The 22,448-nt window shown below is 34.6% G+C and overlaps 2 protein-coding genes across 10 annotated transcripts in view; one reads left to right on the forward strand and one right to left on the reverse strand.

Moving 5' to 3' along the window:
• LOC143085035 (uncharacterized) overlaps positions 1-22,448 on the forward strand; it is an 87,461-nt gene that overhangs the window by 15,582 nt on the left and 49,431 nt on the right. The window lies entirely within an intron of this gene.
• LOC143085033 (H(+)/Cl(-) exchange transporter 4-like) overlaps positions 20,083-22,448 on the reverse strand; it is a 93,320-nt gene continuing 90,954 nt past the window's right edge. For all 8 annotated transcript variants that reach the window (XM_076261166.1, XM_076261163.1, XM_076261165.1 and 5 more), the window contains one exon: positions 20,083-21,903. In XM_076261166.1, the coding sequence (XP_076117281.1) occupies positions 21,813-21,903 (91 nt within the window). In that variant the 3' untranslated portion in view covers positions 20,083-21,812. The remainder of the gene's footprint in view (positions 21,904-22,448) is intronic.

A 22,448-nucleotide genomic window follows, 5' to 3' on the forward strand; every position in this document is an offset into this window, starting at 1 on the left:
TTTTACATTCATCAAGATATTTATGTTAACAAATTAACCATTTTCAAAAAACAAACATATCTTTTGAGACAAATGATGAATAATGCATATAATTTTTTTTAACTGAACTTCCATTAAATTCAGTGTACAAACCAGAAGCTTCATATTTCAGAAATAAAAGATCAACTAAAACAACCCTACAAACTAGGACAGTCTATCTTCACAATGCATCAACAGACAGACCTGACATCAGTAGTTGGTGACAGAGGAGGATATGCATCAGATATAGTGATGATGGATGATGGTAGACTGGTGATATGTTTACCTCATCAGCTCAGACTACTAATTTGTAAAACAGATGGATCACAGGTAGACTGTTTACATGTACAGGGTAATCCATGGTGTGTTACAGCAGTCAACAACTCTACAGTAGCTGTTAGACAGTTGGGAAGTGAGTATATAGAGATGTATAACATAAACAATAAACTCAAACTTAAATCAATATCCGCTCCTGGGATGTGTTGGTTGAGTGGCATAACCACTATAAACAACAAGTTAGTTGTAGGTGGTTACAAGAAACTACAGATCATAGATCATCAGACAGAAAATGTGATACAGACAATACAGACTGACTGTGATCCTTACAGGTTACATGGTTCTGGTGACAGAATATACTACTGTGATATCTACACCAACAACAACAACATGCTGTACTGGTACAGTTGTACTGATGACAGACATCACACCCTAACACTTCCATCACCACCCAGGAGTATGACTACATTACAAGATGGCAGTCTGTATGTAATGTGCCACGATGGATCAGTAAAACATGTGTCATCTGATGGTAAACAGTATAAGTCTGTGACAACAAAAGGACTTCAAAAACTGAAACACACTTTGATGTCAAAGAATGTGAAGCAAAGAAAACTCATCATACAACATCAAAGGAAAGACAATAGGTTTATATTCAATGTTTTCTATGAGGAATAATGCAGTCATGTGCTAACTTTTTTTTATGTGTAATAACAATATAAGTGCTTTAGAAGGAATGAGAGATGGGAGTTATGGATGGATGATAGAACAAGTTTCTTCATAAAACACATATATTATGCAATGAGAGTCAAAAAGAGATGATTAAAAATATAAATACTTCTCTTAACAAATATTTTGTTAAAGCCAAATTAAATGAAACAAATTAAGAATTTTGGACTGAAACTGTAGCTGTGTAGATTATTGAAAGCATTATGTTCAAAAGTAAAAAAAAAATTAAAAAAATGATTAATGAAAGAACCTTATTAATTATTCACAAAACAAGAAAATTTATACATTACCATAACATCGTTTTTTCTTCAGCTCCACACCTACTAAACAACTGTCTGCTCAATTCAATTTTGTTCATCCTATAAATATATGTGATGGATAGATAAGGAAATTTACAAAAGTTGATTGCATTGTGCTGTATCATTTTGCTCTAGATAATGTTTATAGCTGAACATTTTTTTATTAAACCTAGCAAAAATATCTTTCTTTCCAAGTGAAGACTAAACTAGTAAAGTGATACAATAGCTATAAATATTTTCAACAACAATTGCATAGGCTGTTAGACTCTACATGACAATTAATTGTTCAATTTCGATCTGTTGTGTTATTTCATTTCATCCTGAATATACATGAAGTATTTGACATTCAACAATTGGCAAAAAGATATCAGTCAGTTTCGAAATGTATAGATATCAAATACAGTTAAACAGTGGTCATTCAATCAGTATATATGTTTAATAGAATCATGTCAACTACATGTATGTGTTATATATTTTGCTATTTTTGTAGAAGTGTATGATAATACTGCTTCCCAAATACATGTCTGTCACAAACTGATTATAAAAAATGATCATTTAACATGTAGATATTTTTATAAGTTAATAAAATTGGTAAAAATGTTGAAACAGTTTAAAAACTCAAGTTGATATTGTAAATTATATCATATAAATGCAACACTCACAAACGTGTCGTCCACACCCCCAAAATCTGTCCATGATAATGAACATTTGACAAACAGAAAATTTGTAACCTTTTTTGCCTTTAGCCACCTCCGTAATTTTGCAAGTCTCCATTTTGAATTATCTTCATTTAGCTCCCTATATTTTTTATCTTTTAATCTTCAGAAATTGCACCAAAAAACATCGATATTGCCAACCTTGAATATATTTTCCTTTTCTTTGGGCTCCAGTGGAAACTATTCATGAAATGAATTTGCTAGAGAAATTACTGACGTCTTAATAAATGTCAGTGCCAAAAATTTGACCTAAATGGACAAGTTTTGGGAAGTGTAATATATGTGTGTTATTTTTCTTGAAAAAAAAATAAAGTAAGAATTAGAATTAAAAATGTTTTTTTTTTGTAAATAATCACAGTCTGTTTTATATTGTCAGCAAGGAGTGTTTTTTTGAAACTAATATTTTTTGTTTAAAAATTATTTTTATATGATGTTTATTCAGGACTTATTGCGAGGTTATTATTTTTGCGAATAATGCAACAAGTTTAATATCCTAATAATTAGAACTCCTATTCTGATATCTGATACACAAATCAGTATGAAGATATTCCTGAAATCGCAATAAATTAAGACTTGCATTTATGTGAATTCGAAATTCTTTAAAACATCACAATAATAAATGCACACAATAATTTCTGAGTTTTGGTGATAAATGTTATATATCTACATTCTTCTCAATACCTGGTATATTTGTTTGGATAACTGAGAATGGCTGTTACTAAGGTAACACATCAAACCTACAATAAAAATAACAAACAATAATAGTACTTTTTTATATCAAAGTAATCCTTTCAGAAATTGTATATTTTGTCAATATTTAATGTCTGTAATGTTAGTATAAATTTTATCATATTTGAATTTCGTTGATTAATTTTTATATAAATCAGGATGTCAGTTTTCTGGTTTGATTTGTTTTCAATATTTCAATTTGTCATCTCTTGAACTTTCTACTTGAATATGCTGTATGGGATTTGCTCAGTATCAGAGGCCAAACGGTGAATATTTTTTTTTAAATTCTGTGTCATTTGGTCTTACTGTTTATCTTACCACATCTTCTTATGTTTATATAAAACAAACATCAATGAACAAGACAAGGTCTAGACATTATACTAGCACAAAATAAAACTTGGTATATTTTTTACAATATTCAGGGCACAAAAGAATATTTCTGTCAAACCAAATCTTAATTTGTGTTCAATTGTCACTCTGAAACTTCGAACTGGTTCCTATGGTATGACTAACCGAGAAGTCTAATGGTAGCATGATCACCTCAAGTGAAGGAAGATATGTTTTGAAAAGAGGGCCTGTTCAAACTAAAGACTTTCAAATTAGTATGCTCTGCTACTCCAATAAACACACAGCATTAGGAATAAGTGCAGAGAATTGCCCACTCCATAGTATATAGTAAGATTAATGTTATAAGTAGAAGAGATAACATTTTTTTTCTATCCCCTGTTTTTGAGGTCTTGGGGGCATAATTCATAAACTGTTATCACAGAGATAGGTCTCGCTTTTTAGCTCACCTGGACCGAAGGGCCAAGTGAGCTTTTCTCACCACTTGGCGTCCGTCGTCCGTCGTCGTCGTTGTCGTCGTTAACAATTTACATTTTGAACTTCTTCTAGAGAACCACTGAATGGAATGGAACCAAACATGGCATGAATGTTCTTTATGAGGTGCTGAACAAGAGTTGTTACTTTGTAGCCGATCCATCATCCAAGATGGCTGCCAGCGGGGGACTTAGTTTAACAAAGTACCCTATTGGTTGCATACAAATGACTTCTTTTAGAGAACCACTGAATGGAATGAAACCAAACATAGCATGAATGGTCCTTATGGGGTGCTGACCAAGTGTTGTTACTGTGTTGCCGATCCATTATCCAAGATGTCCGCCAGCCGGGGACTTAGTTTAACATAGGACCCTATGGGAAATGCATACAAATGACTTCTTTTAGAGAACCACTTAATGGAATAAAACCAAACATAGCATGAATGTTCCTTATGGGGTGTTGACCAAGTGTTGTTACTTTGTAGCCGATCCATCATCCAAGATGGCCACCAGCGGGGGACTTTGTTTAACATAAGACCCTATGGGAAATGCATACAAATGACTTCTTCTAGAGAACCACTTAATGGAATGAAACCAAACATAGCATGAATGTTCCTTATGGAGTGCTGACCAAGTGTTGTTACTTTGTAGCCGATTCATCATCCAAGATGGCCGCCAGCGAGGACTTAGTTTAACATAGGACCCTATTGGAAATGCATACAAATGACTTCTTCTAGTGAACCACTGAATGGAATGAAACCAAACATGGCATGAATGTTCCTTATGTGATGCTGACCAAGTGTTGTTTCTTTGAAGCCGATCCATCATCAAAGATGGCCGCCAGCCTGGGACTTAGTTTAACATAGGACCCTATAGGAAATGCATACAAATGACTTCTTTTAGAGAACCACTGAAAGGAATAAGACCAAACATAGCATGAATGTTCCTTATGAGGTGCTGACCAAGTGTGGTTACTTTGTAGCCGATCCAATATCCAAGATGGCCGCCAGCGGGGGACTTAGTTTAACATAGGACCCTATGGGAAATGCATACAAATGACTTCTTTTAGAGAACCACTGAATGGAATGAAACCAAACATGGCATGAATGTTTCTTATGAGATGCTGACCAAGTGTTGTTACTTTGTTGCTGATCAATCATCCAAGATGGCCGCCAGCGGGGGACTTAGTTTAACATAGGACCCTATGGGAAATGCATACAAATGACTTCTTCTAGAGAGCACTAAATGGAATGAAACCAAACATAGCATGAATGTTCCTCATGGAGTGCTGACCAAGTGTTGTTACTTTGTAGCCGATCCATTATCCAAGATGGCCGCCAGCGGGGGACTTAATTTAACAAAGGACCCTATTGGAAATGCATACAAATGACTTCTTTTATAGAACCACTGAATGGAATGAGATCAAACATGGCATGAATGTTCCTAATGTGGTGCTGACCAAGTGTTGTTACTTTGTAGCCGATCCATTATCCAAGATGGCGGCCAGCGGGGGATTTAGTTTAACATAGGACCCTATGGGAAATGCATAAAAATGACTTCTTTTAGAGGACCACTGAATGGAATGATACCAAACATCGCATGAATGTTCCTTATGAGGTGCTGACCAAGTGTTGTTACTTTGTAGCAGATCCATCATCCAAGATGGCTGCAAGCGTGGGACTTAGTTTAACATAGGACCCTAATGGAAATGTATACAAATGACTTCTTTTAGAGAACCACTGAATGGAATTTAACCAAACATGGCATGAATGTTCCTTATGAGGTGCTGACCAAGTGTTGTTACTTTGTAGCCGATCCGTCATCCAAGATGGCCGCCAGTGAGGGGCTTAATTTAACATAGGACCCTATTGGAAATGCATACAAATGACTTCTTCTAGTGAACCACTGAATGGAATGATACCAAACATGGCATGAATGTTTCTTATGAGATGCTGACCAAGTGTTGTTACTTTGTAGCCGATCCATCATCCAAGATGGCCACCAGCGGGGGACTTAGTTTAACATAAGACCCTATGGGAAATGCATACAAATGACTTCTTCTAGAGAACCACTTAATGGAATGGAACCAAACATAGCATGAATGTTCCTTATGGAGGGCTGACCAAGTGTTGTTACTTTGTAGCCGATTCATCATCAAAGATGGCCGCCAGCGGGGACTTAGTTTAACATAGGACCCTTTTGGAAATGCATACAAATGACTTCTTCTAGTGAACCACTGAATGGAATGAAACCAAACATGGCATGAATGTTGCTTATGTGGTGCTGACCAATTGTTGTTACTTTGTAGCCGATCCATTATCCAAGATGGCCGCCAGCGGGGGACTTAATTTAACATAGGACCCTATTGGAAATGCATACACATGACTTCTTTTAGAGAACCACTGAATGGAATGAGATCAAACATGGCATGAATGTTCCTAATGTGGTGCTGACCAAGTGTTGTTACTTTGTAGCCGATCCATTATCCAAGATGGCCGCCAGCGGGAGACTTAATTTAACATAGGACCCTATTGGAAATGCATACACATGACTTTTTTAGAGAACCACTGAATGGAATGAAATCAAACATGGCATGAATGTTCCTAATGTGATGCTGACCAAGTGTTGTTACTTTGTAGCCGATCCATTATCCAAGATGCCGCCAGCGGGGGACTTAGTTTAACATAGGACCCTATGGGAAATGCATACAAATGACTTCTTTTAGAGAACCACTGAATGGAATGAAACCAAACATGGCATGAATGTTCCTTATGAGGTGCTGACCAAGTGTTGTTACTTTGTAGCCGATTCATCATCCAAGATGGCCGCCAGCGGGGACTAAGTTTAACATAGGACCCTATTGGAAATGCATGCAAATGACTTCTTCTAGTGAACCACTGAATGGAATGAAACCAAACATGGCATGAATGTTCCTTATGTGATGCTGACCAAGTGTTGTTACTTTGTAGCCGATCCATCATCAAGGATGGCCGTCAGCCTGGGACTTAGTTTAACATAGGACCCTATGGGAAATGCATACAAATGACTTCTTTTAGAGAACCACTGAATGGAATAAGACCAAACATAGCATGAATGTTCCTTATGGGGTGTTGACCAAGTGTGGTTACTTTGTAGCCGATCCAATATCCAAGATGGCCGCCAGCGGGGGACTTAGTTTAACATAGGACCCTACGGGAAATGCATACAAGTGATTTCTTTTAGAGAACCACTGAATGGAATGAAACCAAACATGGCATGAATGTTTCTTATGAGATGCTGACCAAGTGTTGTTACTTTGTTGCTGATCCATCATCCAAGATGGCCGCCAGCGGGGGACTTAGTTTAACATAGGACCCTATGGGAAATGCATACAAATGACTTCTTCTAGAGAGTACTAAATGGAATGAAACCAAACATAGCATGAATGTTCCTCATGGAGTGCTGACCAAGTGTGGTTACTTTGTAGCCGATCCGTCATCCAAGATGGCCGCCAGTGGGGGACTTAATTTAACATAGGACCCTATTGGAAATGCATACAAATGACTTCTTCTAGTTAACCACTGAATGGAATGATACCAAACATGGCATAAATGTTGCTTATGTAGTGCTGACCAAGTGTTGTTACTTTGTAGCCTATCCATTATCCAAGATGGCCGCCAGCGGGGGACTTAATTTAACATAGGACCCTATTGGAAATGCATACACATGTCTTCTTTTGGAGAACCACTAAATGGAATGAAATCAAACATGGCATGAATGTTCCTAATGTGGTGCTGACCAAGTGTTGTTACTTTGTAGCCGATCCATTATCCAAGATGGCCGCCAGCGGGGACTTAGTTTAACATAGGACCCTATTGGAAATGCATACAAATGACTTCTTCTAGTGAACCACTGAATGGAATGAAACCAAACATGGCATGAATGTTGCTTATGTGGTGCTGACCAATTTTTGTTACTTTGTAGGCGATCCATTATCCAAGATGGCCGCCAGCGGGGGACTTAATTTAACATAGGACCCTATTGGAAATGCATACAAATGACTTCTTTTAGAGAAGCACTGAATGGAATGAAACCAAACATGGCATGAATGTTCCTTATGAGGTGCTGACCAAGTGTTGTTACTTTGTAGCAGATCCATCATCCAAGATGGCCGCCAGCGTGGGACTTAGTTTAACATAGGACCCTAATGGAAATGTATACAAATGACTTCTTTTAGAGAACCACTGAATGGAATTAAACCAAACATGGCATGAATGTTCCTTATGAGGTGCTGACTAAGTGTTGTTACTTTGTAGCCGATCCGTCATCCAAGATGGCCGCTAGTGGGGGGCTTTTGAATGAAATTAAACATGTTCCTTCACTTATAAATGAGGTTGTGTTGTCACTTTTAGCTGCTGGTCACGTTATTACCGGTGACCTTAACATCGTTAATAACACTTCTCTACGAAACGTGTTATCGAAAGGTCCGAAATATCGTGAGCCTAAATCCATCAATTGGAAATACAATCTTAAAATGATTGATTCAGTCGAGGATTATGCCAGGCAATGGGCTAAGCGCGAGAAGGAAGACGTAGACACTCTATACGAATGGATTAAGGCAGTGAGGTCGTTAATACAAATCAGAATTAAGAAACTAAATGGGTCCATCAATGCCCATGCTACGTCAATCTTCAAAGATCCAAATGTTGCTAAACACCTATCTGACCTCCATGATAAATATGTTGTTGTCCGTGCAGACAAAGCCCCAAATAACATCGTTTTTGTCTGTAAAAGTCATTACATTAATTGCTTGATAACGAATTAGGTATAGACAATTCACTCGGAAACCCAACATATACCCTCACGACACTTACCAAAGAGGAAATCCTGGATATTATAGGTCTGTTCATTGTTCCTTTTGGTATTTCAACCAAAGATGAAGAACTGGATCTTCCATCACTGTATTGGATACCTAAACTACATAAGTGTCCTTACAAACAACGGTATATTGCTGGGTCTTCCAAGTGCTCCACAAAACCTCTTTCTAAATTATTAACATCCATTTTATCAGCAATCGAATACGGGCTTCAAAGTTATTGTGAAACTGCCTATTCTAGGAGTGGCGTGAATCAGATGTGGATACTTAAAAATTCCAAAGATCTTTTAGAGTACATACAATCTAACTCTCTTTCATCTTGTAACAGTATTAAAACATTTGACTTTTCTACTTTTTACACAAGTATTCCACATTCCAAACTAAAAGACAAATTTAAAGAGTTGGTATTACTTTGCTTCATAAAAAAGAATGACCAACGTAGATACAAGTATCTTGTCTAAGGGAGGGATAAATCCTACTTTGTAAAGAATCATTCTGATTCAAAAAAAAAATTCTCTGAAACCGATATTATCAAGATGCTTGATTTCTTGATTGACAACATATTTGTTACGTTCGGAGGGCGTGTTTTTCAACAGACTGTCGGCATCCCAATGGGCACAAACTGTGCCCCTCTACTTGCTGACTTGTTTCTTTATTATTATGAGGCTGACTTCATGCAGGAACTTCTTAGGAAGAAAGATAAGAAGTTAGCAATATCCTTCAACTCTACTTTCCGCTATATAGATGACGTTCTTTCTTTAAACAAATCAAAATTTGGTGACTATGTGGATCGCATCTATCCCATCGAATTGAAAATAAAGGATACTACAGATACAGTTAAGTCGGCTTCATATCTTGACTTACATTTAGAAATTGACAATGAGGGTCGGTTGAAGACAAAACTTTACGACAAAAGAGATGATTTCAGCTTTCCAATTGTGAACTTTCCATTTCTAAGTAGCAACATTCAAGCAGTACCTGCATACGGGTATATATCTCCCAATTGCTACGATATTCCCGTGCTTGCATTTCCTATCATGATTTTCTTGATAGAGGGTTACTGCTCACAAAGAAGCTATAAAACCAAGAGTTCCAAATGGTGAAGTTGAAATCATCCCTTCGTAAATTTTACGGACGCCATCACGAGTTGGTTGACCGTTATGGAATAACCGTTTCACAAATGATATCGGATATGTTCCTTACGTCGTAACTACAATCCCCTTCCCTTTCATGGATTTGACCTACCGAATTAGACTATTTACCAGATTTGTAATCACATAAGCAACACGACGGGTGCCGCATGTGGAGCAGGATCTGCTTACCCTTCCGGAGCACCTGAGATCACCCCTGGTTTTTGGTGGGGTTCGTGTTGTTTATTCTTTAGTTTTCTATGTTGTGTCATGTGTACTATTGTTTTTCTGTTTGTCTTTTTCATTTTTAGCCATGGCGTTGTCAGTTTTTTTTTAGATTTACGAGTTTGACTGTCCCTTTGGTATTTTTCGTCCCTCTTTTAGCCAAATTTTATATTTTTTTATATGATTTCAAAAACCCAAGTAGAATCAGGTGAGCGATACAGGCTCTTGAGGGCCTCTAGTTGTATTTTCTATAATGCAAATGTTGAAATTAAAATAGTGTAACATGTAAGTTTTTCAAATATTCAAAGTCAAAGAACAATGACTTAAGATACATAGCAAAACAATCTCCATGGAAATGAGATGTGAAAATACAAATACAACTGCATACCAAATATCATTGACCTACCACTAGTGATTCACCATAAACTAGAAATATGCACAAACTAATACATTGTTGACACCAACACAAACGTCACCGCCGCCAACGCCGCCACAGACGCTGCAGAAAAGCAAACCTATGTCTCATTTTTTTCTGCTTAAAGCGAAACAACAATAAATGGGGAATGTGTCCATATGACACAGAGGATGCCCCCACTTGCATAAATCATAAATCAAAAACAATAAAAGTGATGCTACCCAAAGTTACTGATTCAAGATTTGTAGGAATAATCATTTTGTATAATGTTCATACCTCAGAGATACCTGAATCACAGCCATATAGTAGGGTGCCCAGTATCGAAAAAGACGTCTAGTTAACGAGTTTAAGTTAACGGATAACATACGGCTATATTTATATGCAAACGATTGGAAAATCATTATATTTTTTAATCATGAATGTCGTCGTATGCTCCCGTGGTCACGTTTTTCAAAATTTTGTGGTTTCTTAGGGTACCCACAGAAACCTCATCATACAGACCATCTTCAACACGAAAACAAAATTTATTGCTTTCTATGTTATTTGTTCAAATGATACTCATCATTTAGGTTAAAAATTAAATTTATCATATAATGAAAGCTGAAAAGATTTATATAATTTAAAAATAAGTATTTCATGATTTTAGTATGGCTATTTTTTTAGCTGAAATTTACCACATTTTGAACAAAAGAAAATTTATTACGTGTTACTTTCACGGGATTTTTACTCTGATAACATCAATAACACGTGGTTCATATGTGTGCCAAATATCTATTGTGTAATGTTAATCGGTGAGAAGAAAATAGCAATTTAAAACACAAATTTAGTGATCATTCTGCCTTGTTTCAAACACGCCTTTTCTCGTGCCGTTAACCGTTTTGTAGCTTACACTACCAGGTCATTAACTAGGACAATTTTCACTAACTTCATTTCTATTTTTTGCTTGTCGTATGGTCAAATTGTATATTTGGAATAGTCCAGTCAGTTTGAAGATCGTTGTTTTGTAATTGGAAATATTTTTTGTTGGTTTCCATAACTTTAATTGGTTTTTTTTATTGATAGTTTTGTTATAATTGTAATATACAAATCAAATCCTTCGATCACGTTTCGGACCCGGAATATGGCACACATTGACAGTCCTGTTAAACTAAGCTAATCAAACCATAAGCGAAGTAAGAATGAAATACAATGGGAGAAGTGTGTTATATGTCAAGGTTCTTTTACTGAATTGCTTATTAATAATTGAGTAATAAGCACAAACAAAAGCTTTATCGAGGCTATGGGAGCACGGAAATATTTGAGTTTATTGCCTGATGCTTCAGACCTAGACCATTTTCGTACCGATGATTACAAAATGTTGTAGCATCATTCTTGCTACAAATCTTACACTAGCAGACACAACTGAAGTTTTTTTTTAAAGCTGAATGAAGTTCTTGATCGTCTGTTAAAGTGTTTCAGGACATAACATATAGAAGGTCGTCAAATTCCTGCCTGGAAAAAGTTTTTTTGAGTCAGTGAGATACAGCAGGCTTTAATCAGATTTCTTGGGGAATCGATTGTTCAGCATCATGGTAGATCAACAGTTACTATGAAACACGAGAAAGTCATATTCTAGCTAGCACTTCAAAGGACCCTAAATTAGCTCAGAAATAGTATTTATGTTTTAAGAATTATTTGGTACGCCCGATGAAGTAGATACTCGCATGATTTTACATATGCATGCTATTCATGTAGACAAAGAGATAGGTGTGAAAGGAATCAAGGGTAGGATAATAACAAAGTCACAAGATACAGATGTTCTAATCTTATGCGTTCCTTACATCCACTCCATGCAGCATACACATGAGCTATGGTTTCAAACAGACACTATTACTTGAATAAAAGATTTTCGCATCTATATAAATATAGGAAGATGTGGTGTGAGCGCCAATGAGACAACTCTCCATGCAAATAACAATTTAAAAAAGTAAGCCATTATAGGTCAATGTATGGCCTTCAACACGGAGCCTTGGCTCACACCGAACAACAAGCTATAAAGAGCCCAACAATTACTAGTGTAAAACCATTCAAACGGGAAAACCAACGGTCTTATCGATATAAAAAAAAACGAGAAACGAGAAACACGTATAAATTACATAAACAATTGACAACTATTGTATACCTGTCCACGAAATATGTAAAAGTCTCGGGTTTGCTATCTGTAACTTTCTACCACACGTGCTGTTACATGATGCAATACAACGTATTGGACCCTGTTTAGAATCAGTAGTCTTGAAGGACAGCCCAGATGATTTTACCGATTTGTCAAACCTTTCTTATTGTGACATCGCTGGACCTATAGATGCAGATCGAGATCTTGTTGTCAGGTTGAATGATCTCAAGTCAAAACTAAAAATAGATCACTGCGATCTAAACAATTTGAGCGTAAAATTGGCTACAATTTAAAATTTCTCCCTAGTCAAACTTCCTCCTTGTGAATCTACTTTTAAACAATATGTAATAATAGTTTCACTCCAGACGTAAATTTGATGTCTTCCCGTGTAGCAGAACAACACCTTAGCATTCTTCAAAATGGGCAATGACTTGTTCCTTTCTATCTCGGAGGTCATATGTCATCCGAATTTCTGCAAGATTTAGTTTCTACTTGTAAGGGGAATTCTGTGTTTTCAAAGGGTTGCATTTGCTTTGATCAAAATCTATCATGTATAGATGTATGCCCATGTCAGGCAAATGACATATGTCAAAATGTAAAAACTCGTGTGGTTGTAGTTAGACACATTGATGGCGACGAAGATGACGATGTATAAGATTTCATTTTTCTGTATGTGTCTTATAAATCATTGTTAGCAATCGAATGAAAATAACGCAGTCCATAATATTTTCTAAACAATATATAAAACATCTTCTCAATTTTGAAATCGTCGGAAATATAGTAATAATCTATCTAGTGGGGAAAGATATGTAAAAAAATAATAATAAAAAAACCTGCAATATGTTGTTTGACGTTGGCCGGGGAACTACAGGAGACCAGGAATGTAGTGTAGGTAATATTAGCCTCGATCGTAATTTTCTATTTGCATTTGTTTTTCTTTTTCGTGTTTTTGCCATGCTGAAGTCTGCTTGTCTTCAGTTTATAAGTTTTTAATGTTCCTTCGATTTCTCACGCCTATTTTGTTTGCAATTGTTTGTAAAATACATTAATGCTGAACATAACCCTCTCCCTTATTATATTTTTGGAATACTTGTAAACATTATAGCCAATTGTTGAAGTTATTTTGTCATCTGTATATGTAGGATAGGGTGTTTTACCTGTTTCTAATACCTGTTTTGTTTTCAAAACTTTTTCCCCTCCCCCTTTTTCTCTGTTTGCAGTAATTTTTACTTCTGTAAAGCAAAGCTATACACAGAGCTTTATATTCAACCAAATGTGATGTTACTTTTGAAACAAATCATTTATATATACTCTTTAATACACAATAACAGAAATTTGATTTTTACCTAGAAATTGACGAACACCTTACTATCAAAAGACGTGAAAATCACATTTTTTTTTCGACAAATGATTAAAGTTAAGATCTAAAAAATATCTTTAGATCGTACTTGTAGCGAATTTAATACAAAAAAATCAAATTTAGAAGTTGAAATAGGTCAAGGTCACTGTTATTGAACAGCTATTCGAAAATTTCAAATTTGCACCCTATATATCATAGCTCACTAATAACTTACCTCCGGGATACCTGAACCACAGGCATAGGAAGCAAATGAATGTAAAACCAATGAGACTAGCCCACAGTACATATAACTGGTACTTTACATTGTATGTTGTATCATAGCTCACCAATAACTTACCTCAGGGAAACCTGAACCGCAGGGATAGGGAGCTAATGAATGAAATAACAATGAAGCTAACATTACAAACACTACAGCCCAAATAACATACAACAGGTTCTTTACAATGTATTTTGCATGATGCCTCACTAACAACTTACCTCGGGAACACCTGAACCACGGGTATATGTAGCAAATGAATGTACAAACAACGAGGCTAACATAGCAAACACTACAGCCCACAGTACATATAATATGTACTTTACAATGTATGTTGTATGATGGCTCACCAACAACTTACCTCAGGGATACCTAAACCACGGGCATAGGGAGCAAATGATTGTACAAACAAAGTGACTTACATAGCAAACACTACAGCACACAGTACATATAATATGTACTTTACATTGTTTATTACATGTCGGCTCACCAAAACACAGACATAATACACATATTAATATACAAAAACAAAAAATCGAACATGGCCACCAATACAGCTGAGAGTACATAGAACGATAACTTTGTAACTTAAACCTGCCGTTTAAAAATAGATTTCTTTTTCTGTAACTTCATTTTAAAGGATAAAATCAATTGGGGTTTTGTCAAGTCTAAAACTTTTGTCGGTGAAAGTTCGACATAGGGATACAGATCTGGCCGCGGCGGCGTTAGCTAACCTCCTAATAATTCAGAAGGTAGAAGACATGTATCCTTTATATGTTTCAATTTGTTACATGTCCACTTTCCTTGACCTCGTTTTACAAGATCTTTCTTAATATGAGTCGCAGGATAACGATATTTGGCATTTGCCTACCTTGCAAGGTGCTCATGCTCGTCAGCCAGTATTTACTTGACCCTGATCTCATTGCATTGATCAGTGAACAGGGTTAAACTTTCATAGTTAATTCCATATATGAGACACTATGCGCAATAGGTCAATTATCTTGAAAGCAAAGTGTTGTATGGTCTGCGTGTAAGGTGTACATGTATTTAAAATTTATCTCACCTTGAATTTATTTCCTTGGAAGTTTCGGTACAAATGTGAGGTTAGCTATTGCTAATTCAGTGAATGCACACAAGCAATAATGTCAAACTTAAAGATTTAAAATTGAATATTTATCGATACCAACAGATCCTTCGCAATTTTCTCAATATTAAAGACATAAAATTGAGAATGGAAATGGGGAATGTGTCAACGAGACAACAACCCGACCAAATAAAAAAAACAACAACAGCAGAAGGTCACCAACAGGTCTTCAATGTAGCGAGAAATTCCCGCACCCGGAGGCGTCCTTCAGCTGGCCCCTAAACAGATATATACTAGTTCAGTGATAATGAACGCCATACTCAGCCCAAAAATTTGTCAATTTATGTTGTTATCAATTGACCAACGGTGTATCACCCTTCTAATAATATACCATTTGTTATTATTTCAATTTTTCACATAACAGGTAGCTTCTTTTTAGTTACATTTGACATAACTAACTTGCTCTTGACTGAACAACACTTCCTCATTAGGAAGTGCTGATAATATTTATAAATATTATAGAAAACAATTTTAAATTATGTCATAGCATCAAGAACACAAATTGCTTGCCAAGTCCCAAAAGTATCTTTTGGTAAAATGTACTGGACTTATTTTCACGGACATCAATGTTGTACGTTGTGGAATACATATTGTTTGGGTTATTGATAAGCTTTAATACGGATAGTTATACAACAGTTATAAAAGCATCAGATACTGCTTATTTTAAATAAAGGCAACAGTAGTATACCGCTGTTCAAAATTCTTAAATCGATAGAGAAAAACAACTCCGAGTCAAAAGTAATCATTTGTAATAAATCTGTAAGGTATTTCGCTTAAAACCCATGATCTTATAGGTAAAACTAATAGGTATATTAGTAACATTTTACTTACACATTCTTTCCTACCACAGATTTTTTTTCTCGAAATGATATCGTTGAATTTAATGTGGAAACTTTGTCAACAAATATTTTAAGAGGTATTGCAGCATCACAGAAATGGCCAAACCTGTATTGTTTTACAAAACGACATTACTCAGATTTCTGCGAAACCTGCTTCTAGCTCAAAGTTTCTTAAAAGTGTCATATTAGCGGATAGCACAAATTTGCATAGTATCCAGGTTAAACCTGTCCAAAGACTACCAACTAGCATTGTTACTGTGAAAATCAGTTCCAAATAAGGTTTTGCATGTTTTTTTCCTTTGTTAATATACAGTACGCTTTTATTACCATTGCTTAAGTTTCATAACGATACTTGCCTATTAACATGGTATGTGTATATCTCGTTTGGGTGAATATAGTGTTTGATTGTTTTTGTTTTGTTTTCTTTGCATGTCAATAACTGGTTAAAGCAACACCGTCTACTGAGCGTATCTCATATTTGCATGGTGATACGACTTTCAATAAAGCTTAAATGCTAATGCGGTCCACAGACAGACAAGTCTTTTAACCTGATTCTATTAACCACATACATTGTTTTCCCTCAAAGTTAGCAGTATTTCTTGAATTCTTAGGTATAACATAGTTATAGGGACCAAACATGTATAACAAATATATGGTTAATTCAACATTTTTCAAAAAGTCGATAAAAGCTGCAAAAATTAAAAAGTAAAACATTTTCCTAAATGATACGTACAGATAAAAGATAATTGATATCATCTTTTAAGTTAGTTCAGTTCGGTATAAAGACATTAATAAAGAAATAATGGCGACATAAAGAAGGAGAGAAATCTTCCCTATAGGCATATCAACTAAAATTGAAAATGGAAATGGGTAGTGTGCTAAAGAGACGACAAACCGACAAAAGAGCAACAAACTGTTAATGGCCACCAATGGGTCTACAACACAGCGAGAAAATCCCGCAACCGGAGGCGTGCTTTAGCTGGTTCCTAAACAAAAATGTGAACTAGGTCAGTGATTATGGACGACATATTATAAACCAAAACATATTGATTAACTAAAATTAACACGATTAAAAAACAATCAAGACTAACAAAGTTCAGAGCCTCCTCATTTGGTCAAGCTGTAAAAAATGCGGCGGGGTTAAACATGTTTAGTGAGATCTCGACCCTCCCACTATACCTCTAGCCAATGCTGATATAACAATCACACAGCAATACGTACAGTTAAACTCAGTTTAAGAGAAACTTGTAATAAATGACACTGATACATACATTATCAAAGGACATAGTAACTGACAAAGGTACCAGGATTATAATTTAGTACGCCAGTCGCGCGTATCGTTTACATAAGACTCATCAGTGACGCTCATATCAAAATATTTTAAGTACAAAGTTGAAGAGCATTGAGGATTCAAAAAAAGAAAATCCTTAGTTTTTCGAAAATTTCAAGGTTTGGTAAACAGGAAATTTATAAAAGTGACCATGTCCGGATCGACTATGTCCAGATCTCAATAAAACTATTTGATATATGTATGGTTTTTTATGGTATTTCGACAGTTGCAATCCTAAGTTTTAGTTAGATGACATCTCATTTAATATTGAAACGAAAGTTTGCAATCAGACTAGCAATGGTAGTACTGAATTCGTGACTGTAGTAGGGTATAAGTAGCCACTGTTGCTGAGCAGCAATATACATCTTTCTTAAATACAGGTCACTTCGGATTATTCAGATCTTTATTTATATTTTGTTTCAATAAGATAACATCAATTCATCAATCATCAATACACACATACTTCAACATGTTTTGATATATACATTAACTAACTGGCCAATGGTAAGAGGTGAAGGACAATGTCATCATTAAAATGTCTTTTATAAGAAGTGGAGGCCGATGTTATCATTAACTTTTCTATGGTAAGAGTAGAAGGTAGGTCCTCCATGGATAAGAAGAATTCATTGTATTATTTATCATTTAACTTGATGCTTCCCTCTGAGATGAGCATGTTAACAGTCAAAAGTGGGAATGGTGCAAACATGTGACACCATCTAACATGACTTCATAATGATATAACAAAAGTATAAAGAAATTTTGCACAGCAAAAATGGTCTCTTTTTTTTAACTATACCTCAGATAAAATAATCTCAACTCCAAAGAAACATTTTCGAAATGATGCAATTATCATCAAGGAAAAGTTGTTTTTGTATTTTTAACAAATATATATATTTTGCAAACAGATGAATGAAGTCATAATTTTAAGATGATTAATAAAGTTAATTAGCAGGGATTAATTTTCCTTGAACAACCACATAGAAATAACAAAAAGTTGTTATTGACCTTAAAAAAAGAATGTTTCGTCTTGTCTCATCTTTTTCAGCAGTTCAACCAACACTTACTAGTACACATATGATACAAGTCACCATTCTTGTAAAACATGATTTTTTTAAAGATGATTTGAATACAGGATTTATGGATTGACGATGTGGTACAGTACAATGTATTTAAATCTGACAAACACAGGATGAAGCAAACTACAATAATACCTCCTATCTCACATGTTTTGTATTTGTTTTAAATTTCGATTTCCAGACCAAAGACTTAACAAAGAGACGTGTTTAATTAAACTTTACATATGGTCCATTCAATAAGAATCACATGAAAATAGAAATGAATAACTTGTTCAATATTTGGGGACTATATTCAGATATATGTATTGACACAACTTGCCCACAGCAAATGTTTTTCATTACACTAAAAATAATATGTGTATTATTAGTTACATAGTGTGCTAGTGACCTAATACGGTATATATGGGGTCAGTAAATTCCATTTGGGTGAGAGCGAAGCTCGAATCCCCATATGGAATTTACTGACCCCATATATACCGTATTACGTCACTAGCACACTATGTAACGAATTTATCTTACCGACTATCTTAACGTGTGAAATTAAGACTAGTGATTCTCAAAAAGAGCAAGTCTTCAATACTGTTAGCGCTAAGAAATTACTTCTATTAATCCTACAAAAACAGATGTCAACAATAACGACTTGTAAGGTTTAAATGTGTTTTATGAATTTGTTTCAATCTGAATCATCAATTTCTTCGTCTGTTGGAACTTTTAAGATTTTTTCTCAGTACCGTTTTGTTTTTACAAAGGGACATAACACCATTACTAACCGTGTATTAAATAAGCCCCGCCCCTTCTTACCTAATAAGGAATATAAAGGGACGTAACTCCACTACTAACCGTGTATGAGATAAACCCCGCCTCCCTACTAACCTAATATCAAATATACACGGTTTGCACGCGGACGCTTTTAACCAATCATATTCCTGGAAATGTATAGGAGGTAAGATAATGTGTAATCCATGTTAACATACACTTACCCTACATCATACAGCATTGTATATCCTGGATTCACATTCAGACATATATAAAATAAATTATACACTAACACCTCCATTAAACATGTAAACAAAATAATCTCATAACAAAATAACACAATGGTTTTTAGAATAATATACTTCTGGCACAAATATTTTGCCATTTTTTGTTAATATTTTTTTTATCATTTCCATAAATCTTTTGTACGATGTTAACAGGGACAGTTAGTGTCTAATGTTATTGCTCAGTGATTAGAACCATTTAAAACTTCAATAATATATCGCTTTATTATACATTTAAGGAAATGTTGCAATGTATAAATTCATTTAATTTTTTTAAATTTTCAATGAACATTTCAACCATATTTTATTTTCGCAAACTAAATGTATGATTGACTATGCAAAAAAATCAAGATTTAAATGTTGTGTATTTTACAAAGTCAGGGAGTTGGTAAACTTTTTTTGTATTTTCTTTCATACTTCGATAAATGGGAATCTAATAAAGAATCTTATAGATACAAACCGACAGTTTTTTAAATTTATTTCACAATATTGAAGTGGAGAACTGAAAATGTTTACTAAAGGTATCATACATATGACCTGTGTACATACAAGTCATCATCTTCTTGAGTGTTTTTATACAGTGTAACATATGTCTGGAAAGCATCTAAAAAACTTTGCAAAAACAAAAGCAGTATGGACTTTCCAATAATGTAAAAACAAGGATGAAGGAACAAAACAACTGATATTTTTAATCCCTATACATTACTTTTTTGTACAGTTTAAACATGATGACAGATACATAATACATAAACTAAAGCATAATAAATATTGATATTAATTACATACAGATAAACTCAGGTTATTCAATAAACATAAAATTCTACTAAAATAGATTATCACAGCCAAGTCGAGCCAACTCTGCACATTAAATATCAGTTTGTTATGAATGATTAGTATATACACTAGAAAAAAGAACTATTACTTAACCACACACAAACAGTACAGCAACCTAACATGGTTTTATCTATAATTACAGTATTCATATCTTGAGTAAATGTTATAACATTTTGTAACCACACACATCAGCCCATATATTCTTAAAATAATTGAATGTGTTTATTTTACAAAACATAACAATAAAACAAATAAATGTGACATTGATAGCATTTGTAGGGAATCCGGGTCACTGATTTATAAACCATCAAACAGACAGAGGAAAATAAAACAGAACTACCATGACTAATGTAACATGTGTAATGTTGACCTTATTGAGTAGGATTACTATGAAATTGAATCTGGTATCCCTTGAACTAGATTTTAGTAGATGTTCCTGAGATAGGATTACTAAATCAGGTATCCCTAGTATAGTAGTAGTGTATAACTACACCAGTATTTCTGGAAAAGACTTGGGACGATAGTAATAGCATAAAAACATATCAGCTGTCCACACTATAGAAGCAATGTAAAACCAAAACAGTTGTCTTCGGACAAGATTATGATCATAAATCCCTTAAATGGGAAATGTGCAAAACTAAATCAGGTATCCCTAGTACAGAAGTTATGAAAAAACTATACCAGTGTTTCTAGAAAAGATTTGGACAATGTATCCCTACGATAGTTTTAGCATACACACATATCAGCTGTCCACACTATAGAAGCCATGTAAAACTGAAATGGTTTTCTCTGGAAAAGATTACGATCGTGAATCCCTTAAATGGAAATGTGTAAAAATAAGTCAGTTATTCCTTGAATAGGGTAAGTATGTATTCCTTGTTAATCAAATGTCTGTTATAAATTTTATTATGACCATAATACAAACAATTGCCATGCGGTTTGATTCATAGAATTACAATCTTTACTTTAATGTCAAGGTTAAAAATTAGTTTATGAAGGTGAGAATTAAAAGACTGCCTTTTTTCAGAAACCATATTCAATTTCCCCAATGTAATGCCACTATTGTTTTCTATTTCATTTTTCTTTTTAAAGATTCTGATAACCTTTCAGAAATTCTATTTAACATAAAAGCAAATGTCAATACAAGTATTTTATAATTTTCCTTCAAATCATATATCCACATGAAAAGAAAAAATAGAATCTAATGTAGATACTACAACTATACATTTTTATGTTTTTCTATCACACACACACACATTTCTAATTCTTGTTTACTTATATTAACAACTTACACATAGAAGCATATAAAACAATTCTACTGAATAATAACACAGCACACAGTCACATGATAGAGGACAATGTGGAATGAATTTAAACAACCAGGAATGTATCTATCCTTTCAAGTACCCGCTCAATTATATATCTCACATCACTATCCTTACAACAATAAATTATCCTTTTAGCGTTTACATATTGCAATGTATCTTCATAATCATTTGTTGTCCTCTCAGATAAAATATTATCCACACATTAAACACAGAGGAATGTTGCAATGACAACAAACCATGGAGTTAATTAAACAATATAGATTCAGGATCCTGGTTTCCTAGTTGTGCAACATGCCGTAAAACATCTTTCTTTGTTATAATACCCAGAAGTCTTCTGCAAGAAATAAATTGTAAAAATATAAATAACTATTTGATGTATGACTATGAACAAATTTAATGTGTAGTTAAGTTGGAAAAGGACCATCTCATATACCAGCTTGGATGTCAAACATTTATTCAACAACAAATTAATCTATAATGAGAAAGGTTATTCATTATTCAAATTTTTGGCATAAACTTTCACCTTTCGGTATATCGATGATGTACTATCTCTTAATAATAATAGCTTCAGTGATCACTTACATTGAAAATACCCAAGTGAACTTAAAATTAAAGATACTACCGACACAGATAAATCGGCTTCATATTTAGACCTTTTTCTCGAGATGACTACTGATGGTAGGTTCAATACCAAAATTTATGACAAACACGATGATTTTAATTTTCCTATAGTCAACTTTCCATTTCTGTGTAGCAACATCCCAGCGGCACATGGAGTTTATGTGTCTCAATTGATACGTTATTCTAGAGCTACCTCAAAGTACGTTGATTTTGTTGAACGAGGGATACTGCTTTCTCAAAAGTTGCTAAGACAGTGCT

This window comes from Mytilus galloprovincialis, chromosome 8 (assembly GCF_965363235.1).
Source record: "Mytilus galloprovincialis chromosome 8, xbMytGall1.hap1.1, whole genome shotgun sequence".
In the NCBI taxonomy this organism is placed as follows: domain Eukaryota; kingdom Metazoa; phylum Mollusca; class Bivalvia; order Mytilida; family Mytilidae; genus Mytilus; species Mytilus galloprovincialis.